We start from the raw sequence: 25,418 nt of genomic DNA on the forward strand, positions 1-25,418 counted from the left end.
AATAGCCGTGCATTGTGGCAGGTGCCTGTAATCCCAGCTACTTGGGAGGCAGAGGCAAGAGAATTGCTTGAGCCTAAGAGTTTGAGGTTGCTGTGAGCTGTGACGCCATCGCACTCTACCAAGGGCAATCTCAAAAACAAACAAAAAAATCAATCAAAGATCTAAGGATAAGAGCTGAAATTATTAGACTCTTAGAAGAAAAACCCAGCACTGACCGCAGCTCCTCCTGACAGGTCAGAATAGGAACCCCATAGAGACCAAGTAGATTCGTGGTTTTCCAGGACAGGGAAGCCGGGAGGTTATGGCTAAGGAGTGTGGGGCATCTTTGGGGATTTGAAAATGCTCTTACAGGCGCCGGTCCCATATACCTAGCGTGGCGGGTTCAAGCCCGGCCCCGGCTGAACTGCAACCAAAAAATAGCTGGGCGTTGTGGTGGGCACCTGTAGTCCCAGCTACTCAGGAGGCTGAGGCAAGAGAATCGCTTAAGCCCAGGAGTTGGAGGTTGCTGTGAGCTGTGTGATGCCATGGCACTCTACCGAGGGCCATAAAGTGAGACTCTGTCTCTACAAAAAAAAAAAAAAAAAAAAAGAAAATGCTCTTACACTGATCGTGATGACAGCCACAAGCCTCCGAATACTAAAAGCCACTGAATTATATACTTTAAATGGGTAAACTGTGAATTGTATCTCCAAAAAGCCATTTAGAAAACACTGAGGTAGCAAACACATTTTCCCTCTTAACTTTTTCTTTTACCATTTATCAATAAGAATTTAAAAATCAAATTACTCTGAGAGAAAAAATATTTTCCAAAGTGAAATACATTCAAAACAATGCATTCCCAAAACGTCCATGTGTGACAGGTGGCCCACCAGTTCTGCAGGGTGATGACGTGGCAGGAAGCCCCAGGAGCCATGACGGGTGGTCCACTAGCTCTGCAGGGTGACTATGTGGCAGGAAGCCCCAGGCCGCTGTGACAGGTGACCCACCAACTCTGCAGGTTGACCACGTGGCAGGAAGCCCCAGGCTGCCGTGATGGGTGGGCCACCAGCTCTGCAGGGTGACGATGTGGCAGGAAGCCCGGGGCGCCATGACAGGTGGCCCACCAGCTCTGCAGGACGACATGGCAGGAAGCCCCAGTCCACCGTGATGGGTGAGCCACCAGCTCTGCAGGGTGACGATGTGGCAGGAAGCCCCAGGTGCCGTGACGGATGGCCCACCAGCTCTGCAGAGTGACCACGTGGTAGGAAGCCCCAGGCCACCGTAACAGGTGGCCACCAGCTCTGCAGGGTGACCACATGGCAGGAAGCCCCGGGCGCCGTTGAGGGGTGGCCCACCACCTCTGCAGGGTGACGATGTGGCAGGAAGCCCTGGGTGCCGTGATGGGTGACCCACCAGCTCTGCAGGGTGACCATGTGGCAGGAAGCTCCGGGCGCCATGAAGGGTGACCCACCAGCTCTGTAGGGTGACCATGTGGCAGGAAGCCTCAACGTCCACACCCGGTCAGCAGCACAGGTGCAGCCAGCCATCTGTCCTGGCTCCCACACGCTGCACAGACAACCCTCAAGGAGCGTGGCAGTTACAAAGCATCATCTTGACAGCAGATGAGAAGACTTCTTACAGTACATAATTTTACAAACATGTATATATAAAAAACATCTTTTCCCTTCATTCATGTCCAGTATTACAAGGTCTCATGATGACAGATGTTGACATTTTAAAAGTTTTCTTTGATCAAATGGTTCACACTTGTTCACACAAACACCTTAAAATACAATTCTCTTGCTATTTTGAAGACACAATGTTTGTTTTGTCTTGAATGGAAAAAACATGATTATTCTGAACATTCTGAAATAAAATTAAGTTTCTTCGTATCTGTCAGTTTGAAGAGTTGTCTGGGGACTAAATTATTTAGTCTCAAATTCTGAAGTCTGGAAGACACCTGTGGAGACTGTCCCACCTGTTAGAACAAAAAATATAGTTAATTTTTGAAAAATGGAGTCAGTCAACCCTTATAGCATTTGTATTTCCTCTGCTTCTGAAAAAGAAAAACACATTTTCTCCAAGCTTTGAAAGACAGGAGCCACCAGCTGTGCGCTCAGCTCCCCTTGGGGCCACGCTGCTTTTTCCAAGCATTGGTTCTGCTGTGTAGAGGTGACCTCCCCAAGAAGAAAGGATCCAGCCAGCAGACTTGGTTACACCTGTGGTTCCAGCTACTTGAGAGGCTGAAGCAGGAGGATCACTTGAGCCCAGGAGTGTGAGGTTGCTGTGAGCTGTGACACCACAGCACTCTACCCAGGGGACAGAGTGAGACTGTCCCAAATAAAAAAAAAAAAAAAAAAAAGAATAGCCGGGTGTTGTTGCAGGCGCCTGTAGTCGCAGCTACTCAGAAGGCTGAGGCGAGAGAATCGCCTAAGCCCAGGAGCTGGAGGTTGCTACGAGTTGTGTGATGCCACTCTACTGAGGGCGTTAAAGTGAGTCTCTGTCTCCACAAAAAATACAAATAAAAATAAAGAATGGACAGGTCTGTGGAGAGCCCTGTCACTGAATTCCACCTTCCAGAAACACTAAGTCTCCCTGCCTCTATGAAAAATTTTAAAACTAGTCAGGCTGGGTGCACATGCCCACAGTCCCACTTTAGTTTCCTCTTTCACTCACTGCCGAGGCCCCGTCAGTGGACCGCAGCACCGTCCACGAAGCCAAGGCCTTGTCTATACTATTCCCTCAACACTAGATCAGCAATTTGCCAGTTTTTTGGAAACTTGTGCTAATATCTTTTTCCAAATGCTCAATGAGGGGAGGCAGAGAGAAAAAGGCCTCAAGCTGAGACAAACAGCAGGAGTTGAGAGGAAGCAAGGAGGGAAGGTCGGATCCACCTCACCGAGTGAAGACTCCTGCTTGATTAACCCAGGATGCTGGGTCAGACTGAGGCCACAGCCACCCACATGGCCACTCAGAGCTCCAAGCAAGGGATAGGCAGGTGGGTGTGAAGGGGGCATGCATCATGGGTGACGTCCTGCAGTCCACTCATCCACTAGTCCCTCTCAGCAGCTGCCTAAAGTTCTGGGCAGTATTATAAATACATTGTTTTCTTCTATACATACATGCCCATGATAAAAATCTAATTTCTAAATTAGGAATAGTAAGAAATGATCAATAATTACTACCAATAAAAGTGGTCACATACACACAGGCACCGTGACACTGCCAGTCCCTCTGACAACCTCTGTGAGCTCAGGCTGGACGGAGGGCTGCGTCCCTATGGAAGGGAGCAGGATGGTGCAGACTTCACTGTGCTGCTCAGGACAGCAAGAATTTAAACTTACGAATTTTTACTGCTAGAATTTTCCATTTGATTTTTTCAGACTGTGGTTGACCCTGTATAACAAACCACAGAAAACAAAGCCACATAAAAGGGGGAGGCTCCTGTGCTAGGAGAATGGAACAGTGAGGGAGGGAAACCAGGCCGCCAGGCACCCAAAGAAAGACAAAGACATGAAACAGGGCAGTGAACAGGCCCAGGAGACACAGAGCAAAAGGTGGGCAGCTGCTCATGCAGCGGGTGAGCCCAAGTGGGCCTGAGCGGACAGCAAGGCCCAGGGGAGCCTGAGCGGACAGCGAGGCCCAGGGGAGCCTGAGCGGACAGCGAGGCCCAGGGGAGCCTGAGCGGACAGCGAGGCCCAGGGGAGCCTGAGCGGACAGCGAGGCCCAGGGGAGCCTGAGCGGGCAGGGAGGCCCAGGTGATTCAAGACTCTAAGCTGTGAAGCCAGGAGAATAGCGACTAAACTGGAAGATGAGACTGGGGCTCCAGAAGTCAGTCTCTGGGCACAAAGACTCAGGTTGAGCAGCTGGACTGGAGGCTCCTCTGAGTGTCAGAGCCCTCTGTAAGCCACCAAGCCACACACTCATCTTTTGAGTTCTCAGTAACATCACTAGTCAAAATGCTCTCTCAACCCTGGAGAGAGGATCATAGGAAGGGAAGGGGGAAGTGAGCAGGGGAGGGGAGGGGGGAAGATAGGGAGAGGAAGGGGAAGGGGAAGGAGAGGGAGGGAAAAGGGAGAGAGGAAGGGGAAAGGGGGGAGGGGAGCAGCAGGGCGGGAGGCCTGGGAGAGGGCACTAGGGGCAGGAAGAACACACTGAATTAGGCCCCAGTCAAGACTGTTAAATGTCAATAAAAAAGCCACAGAGAACATGACCCATGACAAAGTCTCTGGACTGGACGAGAAGGTGACAGGAGGAGTCGCTCCAATGAGCTGAGGGACACCAGTGAGGTCAGCGCCACAGACCGCAGCAGAGCGGGAGCCTGCCTGGGAAGGCACCTGGAAAAGAGGCTGGGGACAGCGGGGTCTCTTCTGGGCCATCACCACCCACAGGCCTACAGAGGCCGCCTGCGGGGCACACAAAGCAGAGCGAGGCAGAGTGACAGGACCAACGGGGCACAAGGGAGGGGACAGGACAGACCAGGAGACACTGACACAGGAGCATGTGCAAACACTGCTCCTACCATGAGCACTTTGCTGGGACTTCCACCACCGCTCACTTCACCGGTCCTCTTGAATCCTCGTGATGCCTGCGCATCCTCATCTGCATCTACTCCGTCGAGGGACAACAATCTCCATCTTTCCATGGAGGTCAGTGTCCCATCCACAGCCACAGAGGCCTCGCTCCTGGGGACGTCACAGGCTGCCGTCTCAGCGGCAGCTGTGGATGGTGGCGATGCTGGTGGCATGCTGGGCTCCCCACCATCTCCAGCTGGAGGTGCACAGCTAAGGGAGAGGCTGTTTTGCAAGAAATGTTTCAAACGTGTTTTTCTGGGAAAACTGGTCTTCCTGACGGCGCTCCGGAGCTGGGACTCCTCAGCGATCACATACACTCTGCAGCGGCCCCTGGTCACTGCGGTGTAGACGTGCTGCCAGTGCTGCCGGCCGGCCCTGCCCACCACGTAGACAACTGTGTGCTCCTCGGACCCCTGGGAGGCAACGACATAGGTGAGGATGAGCCCAGGGAACCACGGACGGCGGCAGACGCCTCTCAGGGAGGAGAGGAGACAGGCCCTCTGGCTCACAATGGGCACAGAGACCCACAGCAAACATGAACCCCTTGGGCAAGATGGGACCCTCCCTGACAAAAGAGTCTGAAACAACCGTGGGCTTCGAGTGCGGATGTGCCACCCGCTCGCTGTCTCTTGCCAGGACAGCAAGTCGTGCCTTCAGCAGCCAGGAACAGGAGAACAGCTCAATGAACACACACTCTAAATAAACTATTTTGCAAACATCAAAAATGCTTTAAAACACAAAGAAATTTTAAAGCTGTATATAAACAATGGTCACAAGTGTATAATGAAATTAAATTACTCTGATCCAACAAAAGTATGCAAAAAAAGAACATAAACACATAACACTAAACAAAACAAAATAAATCCCTCAAAAAGGAAAAAAATGCTGCCTAAATTTCAATGACATTTTTTTCAAATAGAGAATTATGATTGTTGCTCTACTCTCCTCTATTTTCCCACTATTGAACCATTATTTTTATCAGGATAAAAAAGGGAACAATGAACCTTTTTTGTCGTTGTTGTTTTGAGACAGTCTCACTCTGTTGCCCTCAGGAGGGTGCCCTGGTGTCACGGCTCACAGCAACCTCAAACTCCTGGGCTCAAGCCATCCTCCTGCCTCAGCCTCCTGAGTAGCTGGGACTACAGGTGCCCACCACGATGCCCAGTAGTTTTTCTATTTTTAGTGGACACGGGTTCTCACTCTTGCTCAGGTGGGAGACTCACCTTTGTTTTTTAAGTTTAACAAACAAAGAATTGGAAAAGCAAAAAAAAGATCCAGTGTCCCCATAAAATAATGCAAATATTGGGGTTTTCTCAGTCCCTATGTTCGGAGATCAGCACAGATGAAGACGTACCTGAGCCATCATGTCCCCCACCACCCACGTTGCTGCAGCCACAGGAGGAATGTGGCCGGTACAGTGCCAGGCGCAGCTGCCCCCCAACCGGAGCGGCTGTGCAAACAGAGCCACCGTGAAGACAGTCGGCACAGAAAGCTCTTCCACCTCCCCAGACAGAGAATTTGAACCAGCTCCTTAGACCATAATGTCTGATAAACTCAGCTTCCCAAGGCCACTGGGTCTCAGAAGTCAATTAAGCGATGCTGGTTCCTACAAACACTAACATTTCACACAGCGCCATTTCTCTCAGACTTCACATCGTGTATTCCCAAGAACGAAAACATCTACCTAAACTCAGCTGACCAGTTCTCCGTCATGAAGTGGTACTGAGAAAAGTGACAGCAGTGACATAGAACAACCTCCCAGCACCTGACCTTCTCCAGCCAGTCCTCACGGCAGCCACTCGAGGTCTGGACACGCAGACCCAGACTCTGCTCAGAGCTCTTCAGCGGCTCCTAGGCTAGTAAGACAAAGTCCTAAGTTGCCAGGCATCCAACCCTCCCCCCATCTGCCACACAGTGGAAAAAGAGTTATCTTGGGCCACACATTAAATACACAAACACTAACAAAGCAGATAAGCAGAAAAAAGGGTTCCTAATTTTCACAATGTCCAACACCACAAATAAGCAAATCGGCCCTTGAACAACCCGCATGGCTGTGGGCCACAGGCTGGACACCCCTGTGGCCTATGTGGCGTGCAAGCCCCTTCAGGCTCTGCCCCCTCTCCGTCTGTGCCAGGCTCTGTCCACATGTGAGCATCTGTCAGTCCTGCCTGTGTCCTCAGACCTCGGCCTCCACATGGCCCATTCCAGCTCAGTACCCGGTCTGTTCCTGCCCAGTGCTCTGTGTTCCCTGCACAGATGGTCAGGACAGACGTCAGGAGCGCCAGCTTCACGCGCGCCTGCTCACTGTCCTTGCTCTAATGCAGTGGTTCTCAACCTGTTAGAACTGTATTAAAGGGCCGCAGCATTAGGAAGGCTGAGAACCACTGCTCTAATGCCTCCATCCTGTCAGGTTGCACCAGCCACAGGGCGCTGGTCCTGGTGTTCCACACGTCGAGACGGCAAGTCTGCACAGAGCGGGGCAGGAACACCTTTCCCTCAGTGACCGGCAGCAAGTCACCTGCCATTTCTTTAAATCCCCCTTAAATCCTGAGAACTTCTGAGGAGACAAGTTTTACATAGTTGTTTTTAATAAAATATGTGTGTCCATTCTCCAAATGTGCTCCTCAACCCAGCAGCCGTGTGAACAGCCACAAATCTCCCAGCTCCTCATCTCAGAGTAAGAGCCGAGTCTAACAGCACTGGCCAACAGGAACAGGACTCATAAATATGTGGACCTTAGAATTGTCCAGTAGTCACATTAACAAAGAAACAAAATTAATTTTAATGACATACTGGCATTCTATAACATTATCCAAAATATTATCAACATATAATCAATATAAAAAATGATTAGTAGAGGACAAAATCTTTCAAATTCTGTATTTTAAACACCCAGCACAACTCAATTTGGACACTCAATTGTCATCAGAAACACTGAACCTATTTAGAGTTTATAAAATTTATGGTTGAGGCTGCGCCTGTGGCTCAACAGAGTAAGGTGCCAGCCCCATATGCCGGAGGTGGCAGGTTCAAACCCAGCCCCAGCCAAAACTGCAAAAAAAAAAAAAAAAAAATTATGGTTGAAAAAGGAGATTCATATATCCACGCTATTCCAAACATTCAACAACCAACTCATATCACTTTTATAAATTAAAATTCAGCTCCTTCGATCAGCTCCCCATTTTCAGGGCTCACTAGCTACCCAAGCTGGACAGTGCAAGCCTTCAAAGGCCCCGGGGTGACCCAGCCTCACACCCCCACAGAGGGCTCCGTGCTGGTCCTGCTCTGCTCCAGACGCCAGGCGGACCCCTCCCAGCACAGTCCTCTGCCAGACTCCTCCACCTCCTCACAAGGGCATCTTTATCAAATGTCATCTTCTCGATGGGCTGACACCGACACTCTATTTAGAAATCACAATTTCACCTACCCCACCTCTTTTTCACAGAATTTACCACCTTCTAACATCACAAATAGTCTACTTTTTTACAACAAGGTCTATGCCAAGGTCCCCATGGCAGGGACCTTTTCTTGACCTTTTCACAGACTGACCTACACCAAACACCAAGAACAGAGTCTGACCAACAGGCATCTGTCGAACTGGACTGAACCTGGAAGAGACAAAGTGTGGTGACACAGCAGCCCCCAGTGTCCTCAGGGCCAAGAGAGGGAATAGGAACTCGAGCCTGTGAACACTGTCCACTCCAGCCTCAACCCAGTGATAACAAAGACCCCTCCACTTCTCTTTTCTTCATTCAGAAAAACTAGACCATGAATTTGAGGAGATCTCTCTGCTCCTGTTCTGTTGTTTTAATGGGGAGACTGCATCAACCCTCACTTTTATGTAGAAAATTTTAAGTCAGCACATACCTTCCCCTAGTAAGTAAGTATTAATTAGAATAGAGTCTTGGGTTTTCTTTAAGTGGATGGGTTTTTTTAATTAACTTACCCCTTGTCGGTTCTAAAAAGAATTTGAAATGGCTTTTAAAAAGGGCTCACAATTCAAGAGTAGAGCAGGAAGCTCAAAACAGTAAGACAAATAACAGAACCAGATAGCTTATGAGAACTTAAGGGTCTTAAAATAAAACTTAAAAGCAAGTTGCACTAAATGCAACATGCCGTCCCGGGATGGGAAAGGACGCTGGGAACAGTGAGACTGGGACTCGGCTGCAGCTCAGCGGGCCGGGGCCCAGCACCAGTTCCTCCTCAGTTTTGACCAATGTGTCATGTGCTTATAAAATGCTAACTTTAAGAAAAGCTGGGTGAAGGAACATGGGAACTCTCTGTACTATCCTTCCCACTCTTCTGAAATCTAACATTATTCCCAAATACATTTAAAATTAAAAGAAAGTGCCCTCGCAAAGGCAGAGGAAGGAGATAAGCTGTCAAAGCTCATCCAGTTCATAATTAAACTGTGTATGCAAATTACACCCCAATGACGTTTATTAGGCCAAAAAGAAACACAGGCTGCAGATATATAAAAACAAGGTGATACCACATGTGTCCTGGCAACACAGCACACGAACACAGAGCTGGTCTCTGCATGAGGAGGAAGGACATACACGAAGGTCAGGGGGAGGGGCAGGTGCAGGTCTGGGGTCAGGCCAGGTTGCCGCCCACCTCAGGCACAGAATTAAGGGGTAGCCAGAAACTCGGCAATCAAGGCGAAGAGTATTTTAATGTAGTATCTTTAAAAATCAAAAATAGGCACAGAAAGATCCATAATGAACACAGTATCAAAATTTTAAATAAAGACAAGCTTGGTGCAGTGTGGGGCCAACAAGCCACACTGGTGCCTGAGGCACACAGGGGAGACGTCGGTCACGTCGCCTCCGTGTGTGTGGCACTTCCTGTACTTTTGTGCATTTGGGGTCCTATTTAAAAAAATAAAAGCAACAAAAATTACAAAGAAAACAATGCAAAGTTCCACATCTTGGTAAGCAACTTAAATAGCTTTATAAAAGTCAACTCTTACCTGAAAAGTGTGAATAGTTCTTGCCCATGAATGTTTTATGTGGCAATAATGCATTAGTTTCTTAAAATCCACGGTTACTTCCAAACCAGCCATATTACTAATGGTCAAATACCTTTTAATTCCACAAGTTACATCAGTCACATCCTGTCACCAAAACAAAGAATTATTTTGTGTGTCTCCAAATAAGCACACAGCAAAGACACTCTTTGTGTTGACCGTAAAACATAAGCACCTTGTGCGTAGAAGAGCACGCATACTCCTCACAAGAATTTCAAAAGGCTGGAGACCTACTCTTGAGCACAAACTGAGTATGTCCACATCCAGGTGTTGTAACACACTGTTAACGTGTCTGCACCTGCACGAGCCAGTGCGACTGCCAAAGTTCAGGGCTGTGCAGGATATGGTGAAAGCGTTTCTGATCACGTCCCTGAGAGGCAGCCGGTGACACAGCACAGCTGCTCTGTAAACTGCCAGAGAACAACGTGTCAATAACACAGACAGAAGTTTCCAGCTCCTGAAGCTTCAGCTTGACTGTCGCCTGTGCTTTCTTACCCTGAAGTCTACGCATGTCATTTTCTATACTTACTGCATCAGTCTGCAAAGAGTCTTTGAAAGTTCACTTTTCCTCAGCTTTCAAACAGTATTTCCGGTGTAGCCTCCTACAGTGAGAACAACAGCGAGGCAGCCACTTCCACAGTTTCTGTATTTAAGCAGCAACCAAGGAAATGATGCTTCTTACAACATCGGTCTCACTTGTGCCTTGTTTTTGTTACTCAAACATTTCCACGCTCTTCAAAATATATTCCTTCACAAATTCTTCAGAAAATAAGGGGTACTTTCTAACTCATACATAAGGCCAGCATTAATCTGACACCAAACCAGGCATCACTAAAAAACTACAAACCAATCTCTCTCATAAACATGGATGCAAAACTCCTTACCACAGTATTGTAGACGGTCAGCTCTCATACACCAACATTCTGAATCACAGTGCAGTAGAAAATACATGTATGCCTCTGCTTGGCAAAAAGGTACTGTTTTTTGTTTTCACTTACTTGTGTTATGAAAAATATTTCTCCATTGCACAGTCGAATATTACTTTCAAAGTCATGCTTATTTTTAGAGGGATTGCGAGGGGCACCACGAAAGTCTTGGTCACCAGTGTCCAGATCACTGCTCTGCTCACTGCCAGAGGTATCTCCAGGCAGCAACTCTGAGAGGTATGCGTTTTTGGTACAACAGATTTTATCACCGGTTCCAAATATAAGTCTGTTCTGATGGTCTCTGGGTTAGAAAATACATAATCAAAGTTTAGGAATCTTCAATTTCATTTGTTTAAACATTAACTCTGAGACCTGATCCAATTATCAAAATAATTCCCACATTTTCTGTGCATCACTTTCGTTCTTTGTCAGCAAGAAATTATTTCATTATTTACGTGCACAGTCTGCCTCTCAAACTCAGCTACATTCCCAGCCAAATGCTTCCAAGTTGCAAATTTTGGCATAAATGTTAATGTCTCTTCCTCCCTCTATATTCTGATCAAAACTCTGAGTTTCCTTTGAAATTCACCCTTCCTCTCCAGTGTCACCTGTCACGGCCGACTCTGGGTCTGACAGCACTTACGCAGTCTCCCGTTGAAATGACGGGGACACTTATTAGAACAGCAGCAAATGGGCCAAATAGTGGGGACCTGCCAGTCACTGCGCTGCAAGCGTCATTATTTCATCTCATTCTCATTACAACTCCACAAGGGAAATTCTGTGTCAGAAGCCTCCTTCACGTATGTGGGAACCAATACGTGTATTAATCTAAACCAATTCAGAATTTCTATACATTCACCAGGGGAATGTCAGCATTACTCCTACACCAGCCAGTTACACAAACATGAGGGTTCCTAAGTGTGTGGGTCACTATGGAAGTTCTAAATGGTCCATTATTTCAATTCCAAAAAATATACTCAACCGCGTCCTTTCTGAGTCACCTGGGCAAGTTTCAACCTGCTCAGCTTATCCATGTTGCTGAGAGGGCTTCCTTGGCGTCCATCTGTGTGGAATTTATGTTCCTTGATTTTTATGTACCCCAAAACTTTCAAATTGACCCACGTCTGGCCTCATGTCTATGCCTCCTAGCTGTCCGTTAACTTTCCTACCATAGATTTTTGGGTCTCTTCCCTCAGCAGACAGGAGCTGTGTACCTTGTACAACTCTAAATCTCAATACTTAGTGAAAAGCAGGTATTGTTAAATTCAAAAGAACTGAATTAATTTTCCCTGTGTGCAGATAGAGTGGCTGTCCTACCCCCACGACGCCGACCCACACCCCACTGCTACACACATTATACTTTTACATTCCACCTGGACCCCCACACTCGCTGTGGGCTGCCAGCCTGGGAACCACGAGGAAAATCCCATTCCTTATTTCTCTTCATATCATACTCCCTACCAAAGGATATAAGTTATGTGGGGTGTCCACAAGGGTCATGAGCGATCTGGCTGTTTTAAATCACGAGTATTTAATTGAAGAGATTATAATTTCACAGATGAGGAAAAAAAGATCTTTAAATATGTGGCTACAGGTGATAAAAGTCAAAGCAAACAGAGGAACAGTGAATCTCGGAAGGCCCGCCAGCCGCCCGGGGACACACCTGGTGAGGTGACCTGTGTAGTGCCGGCAACAGACATCGTTGACAAGGTCGCAGTCCTGCCTGAAACACACAGAGAGGCATGTTCACAGCCGGTAAGTGCTCGTTTACCTCTTCAGCATTCTTTTTTATTATTATTATTAAATCATATCTGTGTTGGGCAGCGCCTATGGCTCAAAGGAGTACGGCCGCTGGCCCCATATACCAGAAGTGGTGGGTTCAAACCCAGCCTCGGCCAAAAACTGCAAAAAAAAAAAAAAAAAAAAAAATCATAGCTGTGTACATGAATGCAATTATGGGGTGCAATGTCCTGGTTTCATATACAATTTGACATACTTTCATCAAACTGGTTAGCATAGCCTTCACCGCATTTTCTTAGCTATTATGTTAAGACATTTATACTCTACACTTAGTAGATTTAACATGTACCCTTGCAAAATGCACCAGTGGTGTGGTCCCACCAATCACCTTCTCTCCACCCCTCTTCAGCATTCTCTACAAAGTTTCCAGAACTTTAGCAAGGAAAAAGTATTTTTGTAAGTTTTATCCTAACATAAACTTTTGTTCCATTCAGGTTTCCTATGAGTTTCTAAATATATTATTTGGTAGAAAACCCTAGTTAGCAAATGTCCTCTGCTATGTCTAACAAAAAAATCCTCAAAGAAGAAAATAATCCCAAAATAAGAAAGTGATAAAATGGGTGGCGCCTGTGGCTCAGTTGGTAGGGCACCGGCCCCATATACCGAGGGTGGAGGGTTCAAACCCGGCCCCGGCTGAACTGCAAACCAAAAAATAGCTGGGCATTGTGGCGGGCGCCTGTAGTCCCAGCTACTCAGGAGGCTGAGGCAAGAGAATCGCTTTAAGCCCAGGAGTTGGAGGTTGCTGTGAGCTGAGCTGTGTGATGCCATGGCACTCTACCGAGGGTGATAAAGTGAGACTCTGTCTCTACAAAAAAAAAAAAAGTGATAAAATGTGAGTCTCCCATCCAAAGAGAACCCAAACATTAATAAATTATGAAATTAAAAGCTAAAAGTTGGAATGTCATAAATGCTTTACCTTCTAAATGCAATAAATTGTGATGTTTTTGCATCTTTTAAGTCATTTTCTTGTAGTAAAGTTTTAACTGCAGAATATAAATCTGATAATTGAAGAAAAAAAGTTAGAAGTTAACACAGAAAATCATTAAATGGTAATACTTTCTATGGAGAAACCAATTCAGAATTTCTGTACATTCACCAGGGGAAAGTCAGCTTTACTCCTACACCAGCCAGAGCAGGGGAAAGGGCGTGGACAGGGAGGTCCAGACGTCCTGGGGGGCTCAGCAGCTCCTCACTGTGGCGCTCACTGTGCGCTCCCAGCTGGTTTGTGAGCGCTGAAGCAACAGAATTACTAACATAAAACCTGCTGCTGTGAACAGTGGTGGCCACAACTTGAGAATCTCTATGTTGTATGTATCTCCTTCAGTTTTCACAACACCTGTGTGAGGTAGGTACTATTATCACACATGCTGTACTGGGAGTTAGCGGGTATGTAGTTACAACACTGCAATACGGCCACTTCAGTGGAAATCAGCCACTGTCTGACACCTCCGTGGCCCCTGCCCCAACCACCTGTTCCATCTCCGCAGCGGCAGGCTGCCCGGCACAGCTGGAGACGTCTACTCCAGTGGTGCTCACACCCCACAGCTGACAGCAGCCTGACCTCCAACATCTACACCACGAGTGTGAAAACTCAGGCTCCTTTCCCAATGGGGCCGGTAGCTGGCTCCCTTCTTTAGACCCAGATGGCCACCAAAGTGGCGTCTACCTTTACCGCGCCCTGCACGCTGCAGAGCAAAGACACAGCGTGCTCTGGTCTCTCTCCACTATAGTGAAAAAAGGCAAATGTTCATCGAGAGAGAGAGACATCAAAATCAGGGTCTGTGTGCTTCCTCAGCAGCAGATGGGTCGCTGGGGGCAGAAGGCCCAGGCCCTGTGCACCCTGCTCTGAGAAGGCCAGATCAGCGTCTGCCAACTCCTTCCTTTTTCAGATGAAGGATGAATTACTAGAAAATAGCCAAGACTCAGCTCACCCTCAGCCAAGCCCTAACCTGCTGCAGCAAGGAGCTCAGGGTGTCGCTATTCTGTCCCTGCTTCCTTCACCTTCTCTGGTCTTACAGATCAACTGGCGCCTGCAACTCTGAGCCTGACATACACACGTTGCCTACGTGTTAGCATCTCTGAAGCTCTGTCCCAGATAGGAATCCGCCTTAGGTCTTTGTACGTCGAGACAACAGGTATAATTTACTCCACAACTTCATTTTTAACAAAAAAACAGTATATGTTTCTCTAAGGAATATTCACTCAATTTTCTTAAAGAAGAAAATAATGTTCTAGCAGAAGTTTTTAATTAAGATAGAAAAACAGGGGCGGCACTGTGGCTCAAGGAGTAGGGCGCCGGCCCCATATGCCGGAGGTGGCGGGTTCAAACCCAGCCCTGGACAAAAACTGCAAAAAAAAAATAGAAAAACAACATCAAGGAAGTCCTGCAGCCACTCTGAAATGGACGTGTTTCTCTAAGTACCTTCTCATCGATGCAAAGAACAGGTGCCAGAAATAAAACCAACACATCAGGTTGATCTGAGCGGGGTGCAAAGATAGACAGCCACTGAGCGTCCAAGCACCACCATCCTCTGCTGCTATCGCACCTGTGACTGACCACGCTGCTGCAAAACTAACGCCACCTGTAAATGTCTGCTGTGCACTTCCAAATCCTGAAACATGCAGCCTGCGACCAATTTACATTAACTGAAATGAATAACACAGGTCACACACTTGCACCGACACAGGGCCCACAGGATAAGCCTATGCCACGGTGTGACCTAGCGGGTTGTCTTGGGAGGAAAGGAGAGAGGAAGACTCTGAAAAACATAGATTTTACTTCAAACACTTCTGTATCATTTGACATTTTTAAGGAATATAAATTATTTCTATAATCAATAAACCCAAAAAGTGATGTCACAGAACTCCATGTATTACACAACTCCACTTATTAAAAAAAAGAACATTGTAACATGTGACCAGTCACTAACCCAGAGCAAGTGAGACAGTGCCGCAAAAGAGAGGTGTGCAGAGAACACGGACGCCACTCAGTCTCACACACGCCGTGAAAAGCCTTTAAAAGTACACACTGTACTATGTGCCTGCAACTACAATACAGCCTCCACAACAACCATCTAAATCTCTGCTTATTTTTGAGTACGTCACTATCCTCTTAAGTTTGCAAAGTCAGTTTATAATGTAAGTAAAGATCAGAAGAGGCTTCATCTACTTAAATTTAACTGCAATAGCTAATTTAATAACATCTACATACAAAAACTGACACCTCTGGCTCGGCACCTGTAGCTTAGTGGGTAGGGCAACAGCCACATATATCCCGGCTGGCTGGTTCAAACCTGGCCTGGGCCTGCTAAAACAACAATGAAAATTGCAATAACAACAAAAATAGCTGGGCATTGTGGTGGGTGCCTGTAGTGCCAGCTACTTGGGAGCCTGAGGCAAGAGAATCGCTTAAGCCCAAGAGTTGGAGGTTGCTGTGAGCTGTGACGCCATAGCACTCTACCGAGAGTGACACAGTTAAGACTCTGTCTCAAAAAAAAAAACAAAAAAAAAAAAAACTGACAGCAGCACCTGTGGCTCAGTGAGTGGGGCACTGGCCCCATATACCAAGGGTGGTGGGTTCAAACCTGGCCCCAGCCAAACTGCAACAAAAAAATAGCTGGGCGTTGTGGCAGGTGCCTGTCGTCCCAGCTACTCAGGAGGCTGAGGCAAGAGAATCGCCTAAGCCCAAGAGCTGTAGGTTGCTATGAGCTGTGATGCCACAACACTCTACCAAGGGTGACAAAGTGAGACTGTCTCTAAAAGAAAAAAAAAAAACCGACACCTCTGTAGTGCCTCATGACTGATAAGCATCTCTGACCAAGACCCCACCAGCGTCCCAGGCAGCGCTGCTGACACCACCTGACAGACCGACCTGTCCCATGTTCCTTCTCAACCCTGTCACATTGTCACCCTCATATCTATAACTAGAAGTGACGTTTGTCCACTGTATAAAACGGAACTGTTAGGAACTCAACTTGGCAATGACTGGAGCTTTGGTTTATTTTTAATGAAATCATCTGTCCATTTTTTCACTCAACAAACACTGAGCACTTACTATGTATCAAAAACTCACAAAATTCTAGGGTATTCAGCTTTTGATCATTAATAAGTTAATTTATTTTCAGTACCTCATCGTTTTTACTAGCGATATCTTTACCATCAAAGAAAAGTAGAACTAATCGTTTAACAACCACCCAAGGGACTGTAACTAGCTGGTCTACACAGGGAGGTGGTCACCACGAGGAACCAGGCCTGCTGTACTGATACACACACGGGGCGCATGGCCAGTCTGTGAGCACCAAGGCAACGTGAGGTGACCTGGGTGGTCAGGTGATCAGGGCAGGGCGGTGGTCATCTATGGAGGTTCTCCTGTACACTACAAAACTGAAATGTTTACACTTAACCTTTCATATCCTGGAATTTCATACTTACAGGAGCGATGATTACTGTTAGATGACTGAGAACTGGCATCCTCTTCTGGTAGTCTAACAAAAACAAATGTCTTATCTTGAATTGAGATGGGGATTGTTGGATTATCAGAGATATTTAGTTCTGCATCAAATTCTGGAAATTGACGTCCTGAGATTCTTAAATAAATATAAAACACATAGACATTAGCATCCCAAAATGTGTTCATATATGATAAGAGCTTACGTCCTTATAATACTATCTCTTAATAGGTAATAATGAAGACTTAGAAAAGGTCTCCCAAGCTCTACGTTATAATCAGTGAGCGAGTGTGACCGTGGAAGACCATGTAGCTACCACACTACACCCCAACCCCTAGCAAACTACAAGCTTCAGAACCATCAGGGGACCTGCTGAGCACCACTCTAAGAACTTGACCAACTTATCTCCAGACCACAGAAGAACCACTTGTGGGAAGCATCAGCCTCATGTCCCAGGTGAGCAAACTGAGGTTTAGCCAAGCCCAGTGGGGCATCCAGGACCATAGAGACAGAGCACAGGGACGTGGGGAACAGGCCCAGGCCCGTGTGGCTCCACCCCCCGTTCTGTCAGAATTAATCTGGGCTCCCGGGGCCTCTTCTGCCCACTTCCCCCATGCTCTGCCCTCCCTCCTGTGCCCGCTGTTCATACGCTCCTACGCTCCCTGCTGGACCAAGTGTCCACTCCTATCTGCTGCTATTCCCTCCTCATCTTTCTTTCATTCTTGTATTTTCCAAGATGAGGAAGTCACATCAGAAAACGGAGTCAGGTGTGGGTGCCTGGTCATAACAGAACCTCTCCTCGGCTACATGGAAAAGGCCGCCCAAGCGGACCCAGCAGCAGCCTGGTTGTGAGAGGGAAACCCGCCGCTGTCACCTCGCCTTTTCTCAAACCCGAGTTGAAAGGGAGGGAAGTGGCAATCAGATTGCCCTCGTAGACTTAATCAGAGTCTGAGAAGCGTCACATATCTCCTGTTTTGTCCTGGACCCAGGACAGATGGCATCCTTCTATCTCAGCTTTTCCTCAGTACATCACAGGGGTCCACAGACAATACACACTCGGGGAGGAAGACTCAGACAAACAATGACAGGGGCACAACCCACCCAAGTGACACCAGGTTAGATAAGAGGGAGTTCTAAGAATCCAATATGCTTTAGATGCTTCTAAGATTCTGGACTTTGGAATGGTCATCATCTGTCAAAAATGAGGTGGCTTTTAGAGAAGCAGAGGAACAGGGACAGAACATTACAGACCCAGCTCATTTCTCTCCATGCCTTCAGCGAGCCCTCGCTGCCTGCCCTGCCCCCGTCACCCCTTCCTTCCCCCACCAGGTCCACGGGGCACAGAGAGCAGGCACCGCAGGTCCTGGATTCCGACGTCCCCCAGGGAGAGGCTCCAGCACCAGGATGGCACTCAGCAGCTCAGCACCCGTAGCACAGTGGTTACAGCGCCAGCCACATGCACCAAGGCTGGCAGGTTTAAACCTGGCCCAGGCCAGCTAAACAACAACTGCAACGAAAAGAAAATAAAAAGAAAATAGCTGGGCTTTGTGGAGGGAGCCTGTCGTCCCAGCTACGAGAGAGGCTAAGGCGAGAGAATTGCTTAAGCCCAAGAGTTTGAGGTTGCTGTGAGCTGTGACGCCACAGCACTCTGAGGGAGACATAGTGACACTCTGTCTCAAAAAAAAAAAAAAAAGACAGCACTCAGTAACAAAGAGGAAAAGGCGAAGATGAAATGTGAGCCGGCAATTAAACAACCTCCCGGTATTCCAAGGTCCCGTCACATCTGCAGATTCAGTACAATAACATCACTTCCTGCTGACGACAGGGCTGTGTTCTGAGAAATGCACTGTGAGGAGACTCCAGGCACAGACCCAGGCCCTGCAGCTGCCACACTCCCGACCACGTGGCACAGCCACCCACTGGTCTTGGCGGAAGCCTGTCCTGTGCTACCATCTAAACATAGTCAATGCAGAACAGGCGCAGTCAAGTCATGGTACTGTGATTTTAAGAGGTCACCATCACAGACACGGTCTGCTGTTGACCAGAATGTCACTACGCAGCACACACCCGCATTAAAACAACTGCCATGAAATGGTGACAGGGGTGACTTCTGACGGACGGATTATAGAGAAACCAAATGCCTCGCCCATGGTGGAGTGTCCAAAATTCACGAGAAGATGAAGGGAAGAGGATTCTTCTCTATTTAAGTGGAGTAAGGTACCCTGGGCGCCCCCAGGATTCATCTCGGAGTGGAATTTTCTGGGCTTTACCCCACAAAAGCTAAGGGAAATTCCTTCTCCAAGTCTCCCATGACTGAGAATGAGCTCATTTCCAAGTCCCTGTTCCCTGCGGCTCGATCCAGTCCTTAAGCCTCTCTCGATCCAGTCCTTAAGCCTCTCACTGCACTAACTGCACGTCAGGCAGGGAAACATACCCCTTCCTAAATTTCTTTTCTCTTTTTGAGGCAGAGTTTCACCTTGTCCCCCTCAGTAGAGTGCTGTGGCTTCACAACAACCTCCAGCTCTTGGGCTTAGGCGATTCTCCTGCCTCAGCCTCCCCAGCAGCTGGGACCATAGGCACCTGCCATGATGCCCGGCTATATTTGGTTGCAGTTTGGCCGGGACCAGGCTCAAACCCACCACCCTCGGTATATGGGGCCGGCACCTTCCCCACTGAGCCACAGGTGCCACCACCTCTTCCTAAATTTCAATTATAACTTACATTGGGTCAGTAAGGAGAAACATTGAACTTTTTGTTTTTCTGACCAAGCTGGGCCAAGTGGCATACAGCTGAAGGGGAGAAGAGGTTTGCTCGAGGCACAGTAAGTAGTGCACTAAATCATTCTCATTCAAAGTCAACGTTCTAGCCTTTTATTCTCAATACTGTGGGGTACCTTGTGGCGTTGTCCACGATGAGCTGTGACTCCGCTCTGTGGTTTGTCTTGAGCTCGATGGCACAATTCCTGGACTTAAGAGTCTCAAAAAGATCTTTCAGCAAGTTACCAGGCTCAATACTGGGTAACTGTCTAATATCACCTACAAGGGAAAAAAACAGATGCAGGAGATTCCAGGTAACTGGGATTTTAGAATTTAGAAAGCATTTTTATTTCTCCCCACTGACGTTTGCTATAAATTATAAAGACTTGTTCTAAGAAAAAAAAAATCTTTGTTTAAAATTTTTTAAGAGTATAAATCTTTTAAAATATTTAACAAAAACTATTCAAGTTAAACAGTGTAAGACATAAAAATTAGGAATAACACAATGAGACAAAAACCTAAGCTGAACGTCTTTCACACATATAACCACAAGGAAACTGGACAGGGCACTATGTTTTAGTCAAGATGTAAAAAACAAACAGGCCTTAGATATCTAGTATTTAGTCACTTCTTAAATTCTGCTCAAAATCTTACAGAACATGGAAGAATCTAAGGCCTCAAATGCATAAATACATAAAATATAAAATAAACTAAAAGCATCTGATGACAGATAAATTTCAGTGATCTGATGATGTTTCTTCTATTAACATTTTTTAATGGTTTGAAACAAACATACAGATAAGAAAAATACACCCTGGGTGGAAAAAAGAAAAATGCCTAAGCCATTAATGGAATCAACTGCTTATACGCCACCTCATATGTCTAAGAAACTCTCAGAAGGCAATTCTCAACTTGCCATTTTTTTCTCCATTAAGTCACATCGTCTATGGATCACTACCACCCACAGGACCTAACTGGACCTCATCAGAATTGAAGGACGGAGAGGCTGGTCAGGCCTAATCTGAATTATTAGCTTAACATCCTCGTAGGTCATTAAATCTGAAATGTCTGACTTTGAATCAAAAGTTTAGTTTATTACATCTCAAACGATGAGCAGCACGTTCCTGAAAGTTAGCACCTGAATTACTGTCACAGCACGGCCACGTCAGCAGCAAAGAAGCCAGAGAGCAGGTGGCGACAAGATGGTGAAGGCATTTCCCACAACGTACTGAGAATTGAGCATTTTTCCCTGGAAGCAGCTGGTGCAAGGTCTGCACAGAGCTTCCAAGTCCAGCTTTTTTTTTTTTTTTTTTTTTTTTGAGACAGTCTCACTGTCACCCTGGGTAGAGTGTTGTGGCATTACAGCAACCTAAGACTCCTGGGTTCAAGGGATCCTCCTGCCACAGCCTCCTGAGTAGCTGAGGCTACAGATGCCCATCATCACTCCTGGCTAGTTTTTCTATTTTTGGTACAGATGGGGTCTCATTCTTGCTCAGGCTGGTCTCCAACTTCTGAGCTCAAGGGATCCTCCCGCCTTGGCCTCCCAGAGTTCTGGGATCACAGGCTCAGCCACCACATGGGGCCCAAGTCCAGCTCTGTAGTCTGAGCAGCATATTTGTCTGACATGGAGGTGAGCGTTGCCTGTCTCTAGTGACCCGTCTTGGCTGCTCAATCACAGCACCCCCTACCCCAAGTCAGCTGCAGTCAATATGCTCAAATCAACTGACCAGGCTTCACAAAACTATAGTGGGCAATTCCAACACTGGACCAAATGAACACCGCAAGCTGTTCATGATGGACACTCAGTTTTGGACTGGGTTTCAATACTTCACCTTTATCTAACCGTTGTGCCTAACACTTGCAGTTATCAAAAAGAATCCACTTTTGATCAGGGTGGCACCTGTGGCTCAAAGGAGTAGGGCACTGGCCCCATATACCAGAGGGGGCGGGTTCAAACCCAGCCCCAGCCAAAAACTGCAAAAAAAAAAAGAATTTACAAAAGAATCCACTTTTGATCACACACAACAGTATGAGGCAAACTTCCAGACGATGTCTCTTCTGAGGCTCTTTTTTTTTTTTTTTTGGCCGGGGCTGGGTTTGAACCCGCCACCTCCGGCATATGGGACTGGCGCCCTACCCGCTGAGCCACAGGCACCGCCCTTCTGAGGCTCTTTTAATCCACAAGGAACCCATCCAGCTTCTTTACCTTGCTGATTTGTTTCAAATGGTCTAATGTTGGAGTAGTAACTGGAACAGTAGCTCCAACCCTTGCTGCTGATTCCCACTCAGGTTGAGATGGATTCGCTTCCATGACAGCTCTCAGCTCATCATTATCCACCTTGGCCTTGGGTGGCCCACGTGGCTCATTTTCAAGACTAAAATCAGCAGAACGGACATCATGGTCGCGTGCATTCACCAGCCACTTCCCAAACACTTCGTTGAAATTTGGAACTATCTATGTTGCATTGGTTTCACAGTGAAACTCATATTAAAAAATAACATGAATTTTTGACTTATTCATGGTTTTACAAAAATTGCTCTAAGAGGGCGGCGCCTGTGGCTCAGTCGGTAAGGCGCCGGCCCCATATACCAAGGGTGGCGGGTTCAAACCCGGCCCTGGCCAAACTGCAACCAAAAAATAGCCGGGCGTTGTGGCGGGTGCCTGTAGTCCCAGCTACCTGGGAGGCTGAGGCAAGAGAATTGCTTAAGCCCAGGAGTTGGAGGTTGCTGTGAGCTGTGTGATGCCATGGCACTCTACCGAGGGCCATAAAGTGAGACTCTGTCTCTACAAAAAAAAAAAAAAAATTGCTCTAAGAAATTTTTGAAAGAGAATTACAAGCCAAAACGTGATTGATAGAATAAGGATGTACCTTCACAGTAAAAATGAAACAGCGTAGAAGTGAAATGTCAGAGATATCAACTGTCAAACTTAGAACTTAAGGAAATCAGACATTTTATACTTAATAGTGCAATAAAATAACTTTTAGGTGGTTTATAATTCATTGCCATTGCCCTATGATCTACATCCTGATTTTGTCTGAGTCCGTGACATTGTTACTATTTTTACAGCCATTGTTTGGTGATCAGCAGTATCCCTTCACAACCTCATTTCATTCCCATCTAGCCTGCTAATATCTTGCCAAAACCCACAGCCACCCACGCTGATCAACAGAGGGTCAGATTTAGGTCACCGCAGCTTTGGAATGCATTCTGACGAAGGGTCTTCTGACTACTGGAAATGGTACATAAAATTATACTAACCACAGTATTATGAACTGAGCTCTGCAATTCCAACAGTATTTTAACTTACCAAGGACAATAAGCTTTTTAAGTTTGGAGTGCTCACACAATAAATTTAAAACAGACTTGAAGATTCCTACAGATACCAAACTTCCTTCATCCACAACCAGGACTCTAACTGAAGAGAATCTCCACGGCTTGTTCACCATTTTGCTCCTCCACAAATAGAAGCTATAATTGACCTACAAGCAAAGTACAGCATTTCTGAAGTCAGGTTACATATATCTTAAAAACTTAAAAGCAAGTTATTTTAAAACAAAATCCTTAATTTGGAAGGTGGGGTGTAGAGAAACACAGGAGAAAGGCTAAAGACACAGAACACAAAAGTTATAGGGATGAATATGTAAAAAGACAGATCAAAAATCTCACATAAATAAATAAATAAATCTAAAAACAAAAAAATGATCCATCACTTTAAAAAACTGCCTCCCATGGGCGGCACCTGTGGCTCAAGGAGTAGGGCGCCGGTCCCATATGCCGGAGGTGGCGGGTTCAAACCCAGCCCCGGCCGGAAAAAAAAAAAAAAAAAAAAAACTGCCTCCCAGTGCGTGGCATGTTTAATTTAATGTTTCGCAGGTAGCACTCCCCCACTGCAAAAAATCTCATGCTCACTTGTCACTCTGGGCCACAGCAAGCTCCCTAACTCTCCCTCTTCCCAAATAAACATTCCTTCTGAGACACCAGCTTGAGCTCCTCCCCGATCCCCTCCTCCCCACTGTGCTGCTTTCTCAACGTAATTATGAAAATACTACTTTTAAAGCATCCTAAGCTTCCTGGTCTCTTCACCATTTTAAGACCTCACCACCTCAACAACTGAAGGGCAGTTATAAAGGTAACACCCTCTATTGTTTTTAAAATATAGATATGAAAAAATTGGTTATAAAATTGCAACCAGGGAATATGCCACATCTTAGTGTGTACCATCCCACAGTGGTTCTGTTACCGATGTGCGTGTTTATACGTGGAGCGTCCCTAAACTGAAACCCTTCACTTTCTGAGTGCCGACGCAGTACCCAAGGGCTCACTGGAATGTCTCAGCCTTCGGATTTCCCTCTTGTATGTATGTACAGATTTTTAAAATGGTATCGTATCTTCATTTAAGTTTCCTACCCAAACTAGATTCGACATGTCTGTTAAATAAAGCTTTCACATTTATCACCCAGCAAGTTATCAACTTCTTACAACACACTCTCACTCTCTTGGGCTAGGTCTCACAAAAAAACTTTTCAAACCAGCTCTGACTGGCCTTTCCCGTTTGGTACACATTATAGTTATCTCAGAAATGCCTCATCAATCAGCACATTCCCCCACACTTCTGGTGATGGGAATTGGTGAGGCACATCCACAGCATGGGGACCCGGTGACTGTGGGAGGCACCTGGCTGACTGCATGGGGGGAACTTGTGACTGGGGGTCCCCAGCTGAGCATGGGGGGCACCTGGATGAGTGTGGGGGCACTTAGTGACTGTGGGGGGCACCTGGCTGACTGCATGGGGGGGACTTGTGACTGGGGGGGCCCCCAGCTGAGCATGGGGGGCACCTGATGACTGTGGGGGGCACCTGGCTGACTGAGGGGGGCACATGGGTGAACAAGCAGCCCTTCAGCCAGGCTCCTCTGCACACTGCCCACAAGGGGAATGTAAAGTAGGGGACATTTAGTGAAGCTTGAAATGGCTTTTAAGCTTGTACATGAAATATTGGCTAATTACTCATACTAAAAAATTATTTGTATTTTTATCTGCTAAATTTGTCACCCCAAGTCCCAGAATAGTGGCACAAACAAATGCTCCCCGGTCCCCTTCTTGCGTACTCTCTGGAGCCTACACGTGGTATCAGAACCACGCCCCGCACACACACAGGTGCTGAGGTGTTACCGCTCAGTCAGGACTACTCAGCAGACTCAGTGGCTGACACCCTCTCTGTGCCCTGCTGGCTCAGCCCTTCAGACCCACAGGACGTGAAGGTCTGCCACCGAAAGCTGGCCGGACTCTCCACCAGCGCCGAGCATCCCCAGCTTCACTCCCGCAGTAGAGAAAGGCAACAGGCAAAGAGACAGGGGGGCACCCCGTGGTCAAATACTTGACTAACTTTAAAGCTTGAATTCACCATCTAAACCAAGTTTAATTTCCATTATTCTGCCAGATAGAGTTTATTCCAATCCAAGAAGTGACAGCAAAACCCCCATATACACTACGACCACGTTCCTCAGCATCTGCGGAAAGGCTTTCCCGAATAAAACGGCTCCTCCGCAGCCGAGCCTCCATGTCCTTCAGGCCAAGTTCAGCTACTGCTTTCTGCAAGAATCTTCCAACTACCAAGTTCCTTTACCTATAAAAATGGCAGGTCAGGGCTAGAGGAACCTGTCCAGACTCTTTACAAGTGTAAAGTCCACATTCTTAGTTACAGCCCATATTATCTTCTTCAAGAATATAAATTCATTTGAAATATTTGTCATATGACTATCCTTTACAAGGAAAAATTCCAGCTAAAGGAGATAAAGAACCACACCAGATGATCAATGACACTTTCATTCTACAAAGTATAAACCTTTCTTTCCTTTTCCAAAGCTGCTCAAAATGTGGTCTGTGGACTCCACGTTTGCATACA

The 25,418-nt window shown here is 46.8% G+C and overlaps 1 protein-coding gene across 3 annotated transcripts in view; it reads right to left on the reverse strand.

Annotated features, from left to right (window-relative positions):
• Positions 1-573: 573 nt before the first annotated feature.
• The window catches only part of HELB (DNA helicase B), a 32,194-nt gene continuing 7,349 nt past the window's right edge, over positions 574-25,418 (reverse strand). For 2 of the 3 annotated variants that reach the window (XM_053554795.1, XM_053554794.1), the window contains exons 5-13: positions 22,823-22,994; positions 19,650-19,791; positions 16,740-16,894; positions 13,225-13,306; positions 12,172-12,231; positions 10,581-10,809; positions 9,526-9,669; positions 4,502-4,966; positions 574-1,957 (exon numbers count right to left, since the gene is read on the reverse strand). In XM_053554795.1, the coding sequence (XP_053410770.1) occupies positions 1,832-1,957; positions 4,502-4,966; positions 9,526-9,669; positions 10,581-10,809; positions 12,172-12,231; positions 13,225-13,306; positions 16,740-16,894; positions 19,650-19,791; positions 22,823-22,994 (1,575 nt within the window). In that variant the 3' untranslated portion in view covers positions 574-1,831. The remainder of the gene's footprint in view (positions 1,958-4,501; positions 4,967-9,525; positions 9,670-10,580; positions 10,810-12,171; positions 12,232-13,224; positions 13,307-16,739; positions 16,895-19,649; positions 19,792-22,822; positions 22,995-25,418) is intronic. The other variant, XM_053554796.1, reaches the window with a different exon arrangement.

The sequence above is a fragment of the Nycticebus coucang genome, chromosome 12 (assembly GCF_027406575.1).
Source record: "Nycticebus coucang isolate mNycCou1 chromosome 12, mNycCou1.pri, whole genome shotgun sequence".
Classification (NCBI taxonomy): domain Eukaryota; kingdom Metazoa; phylum Chordata; class Mammalia; order Primates; family Lorisidae; genus Nycticebus; species Nycticebus coucang.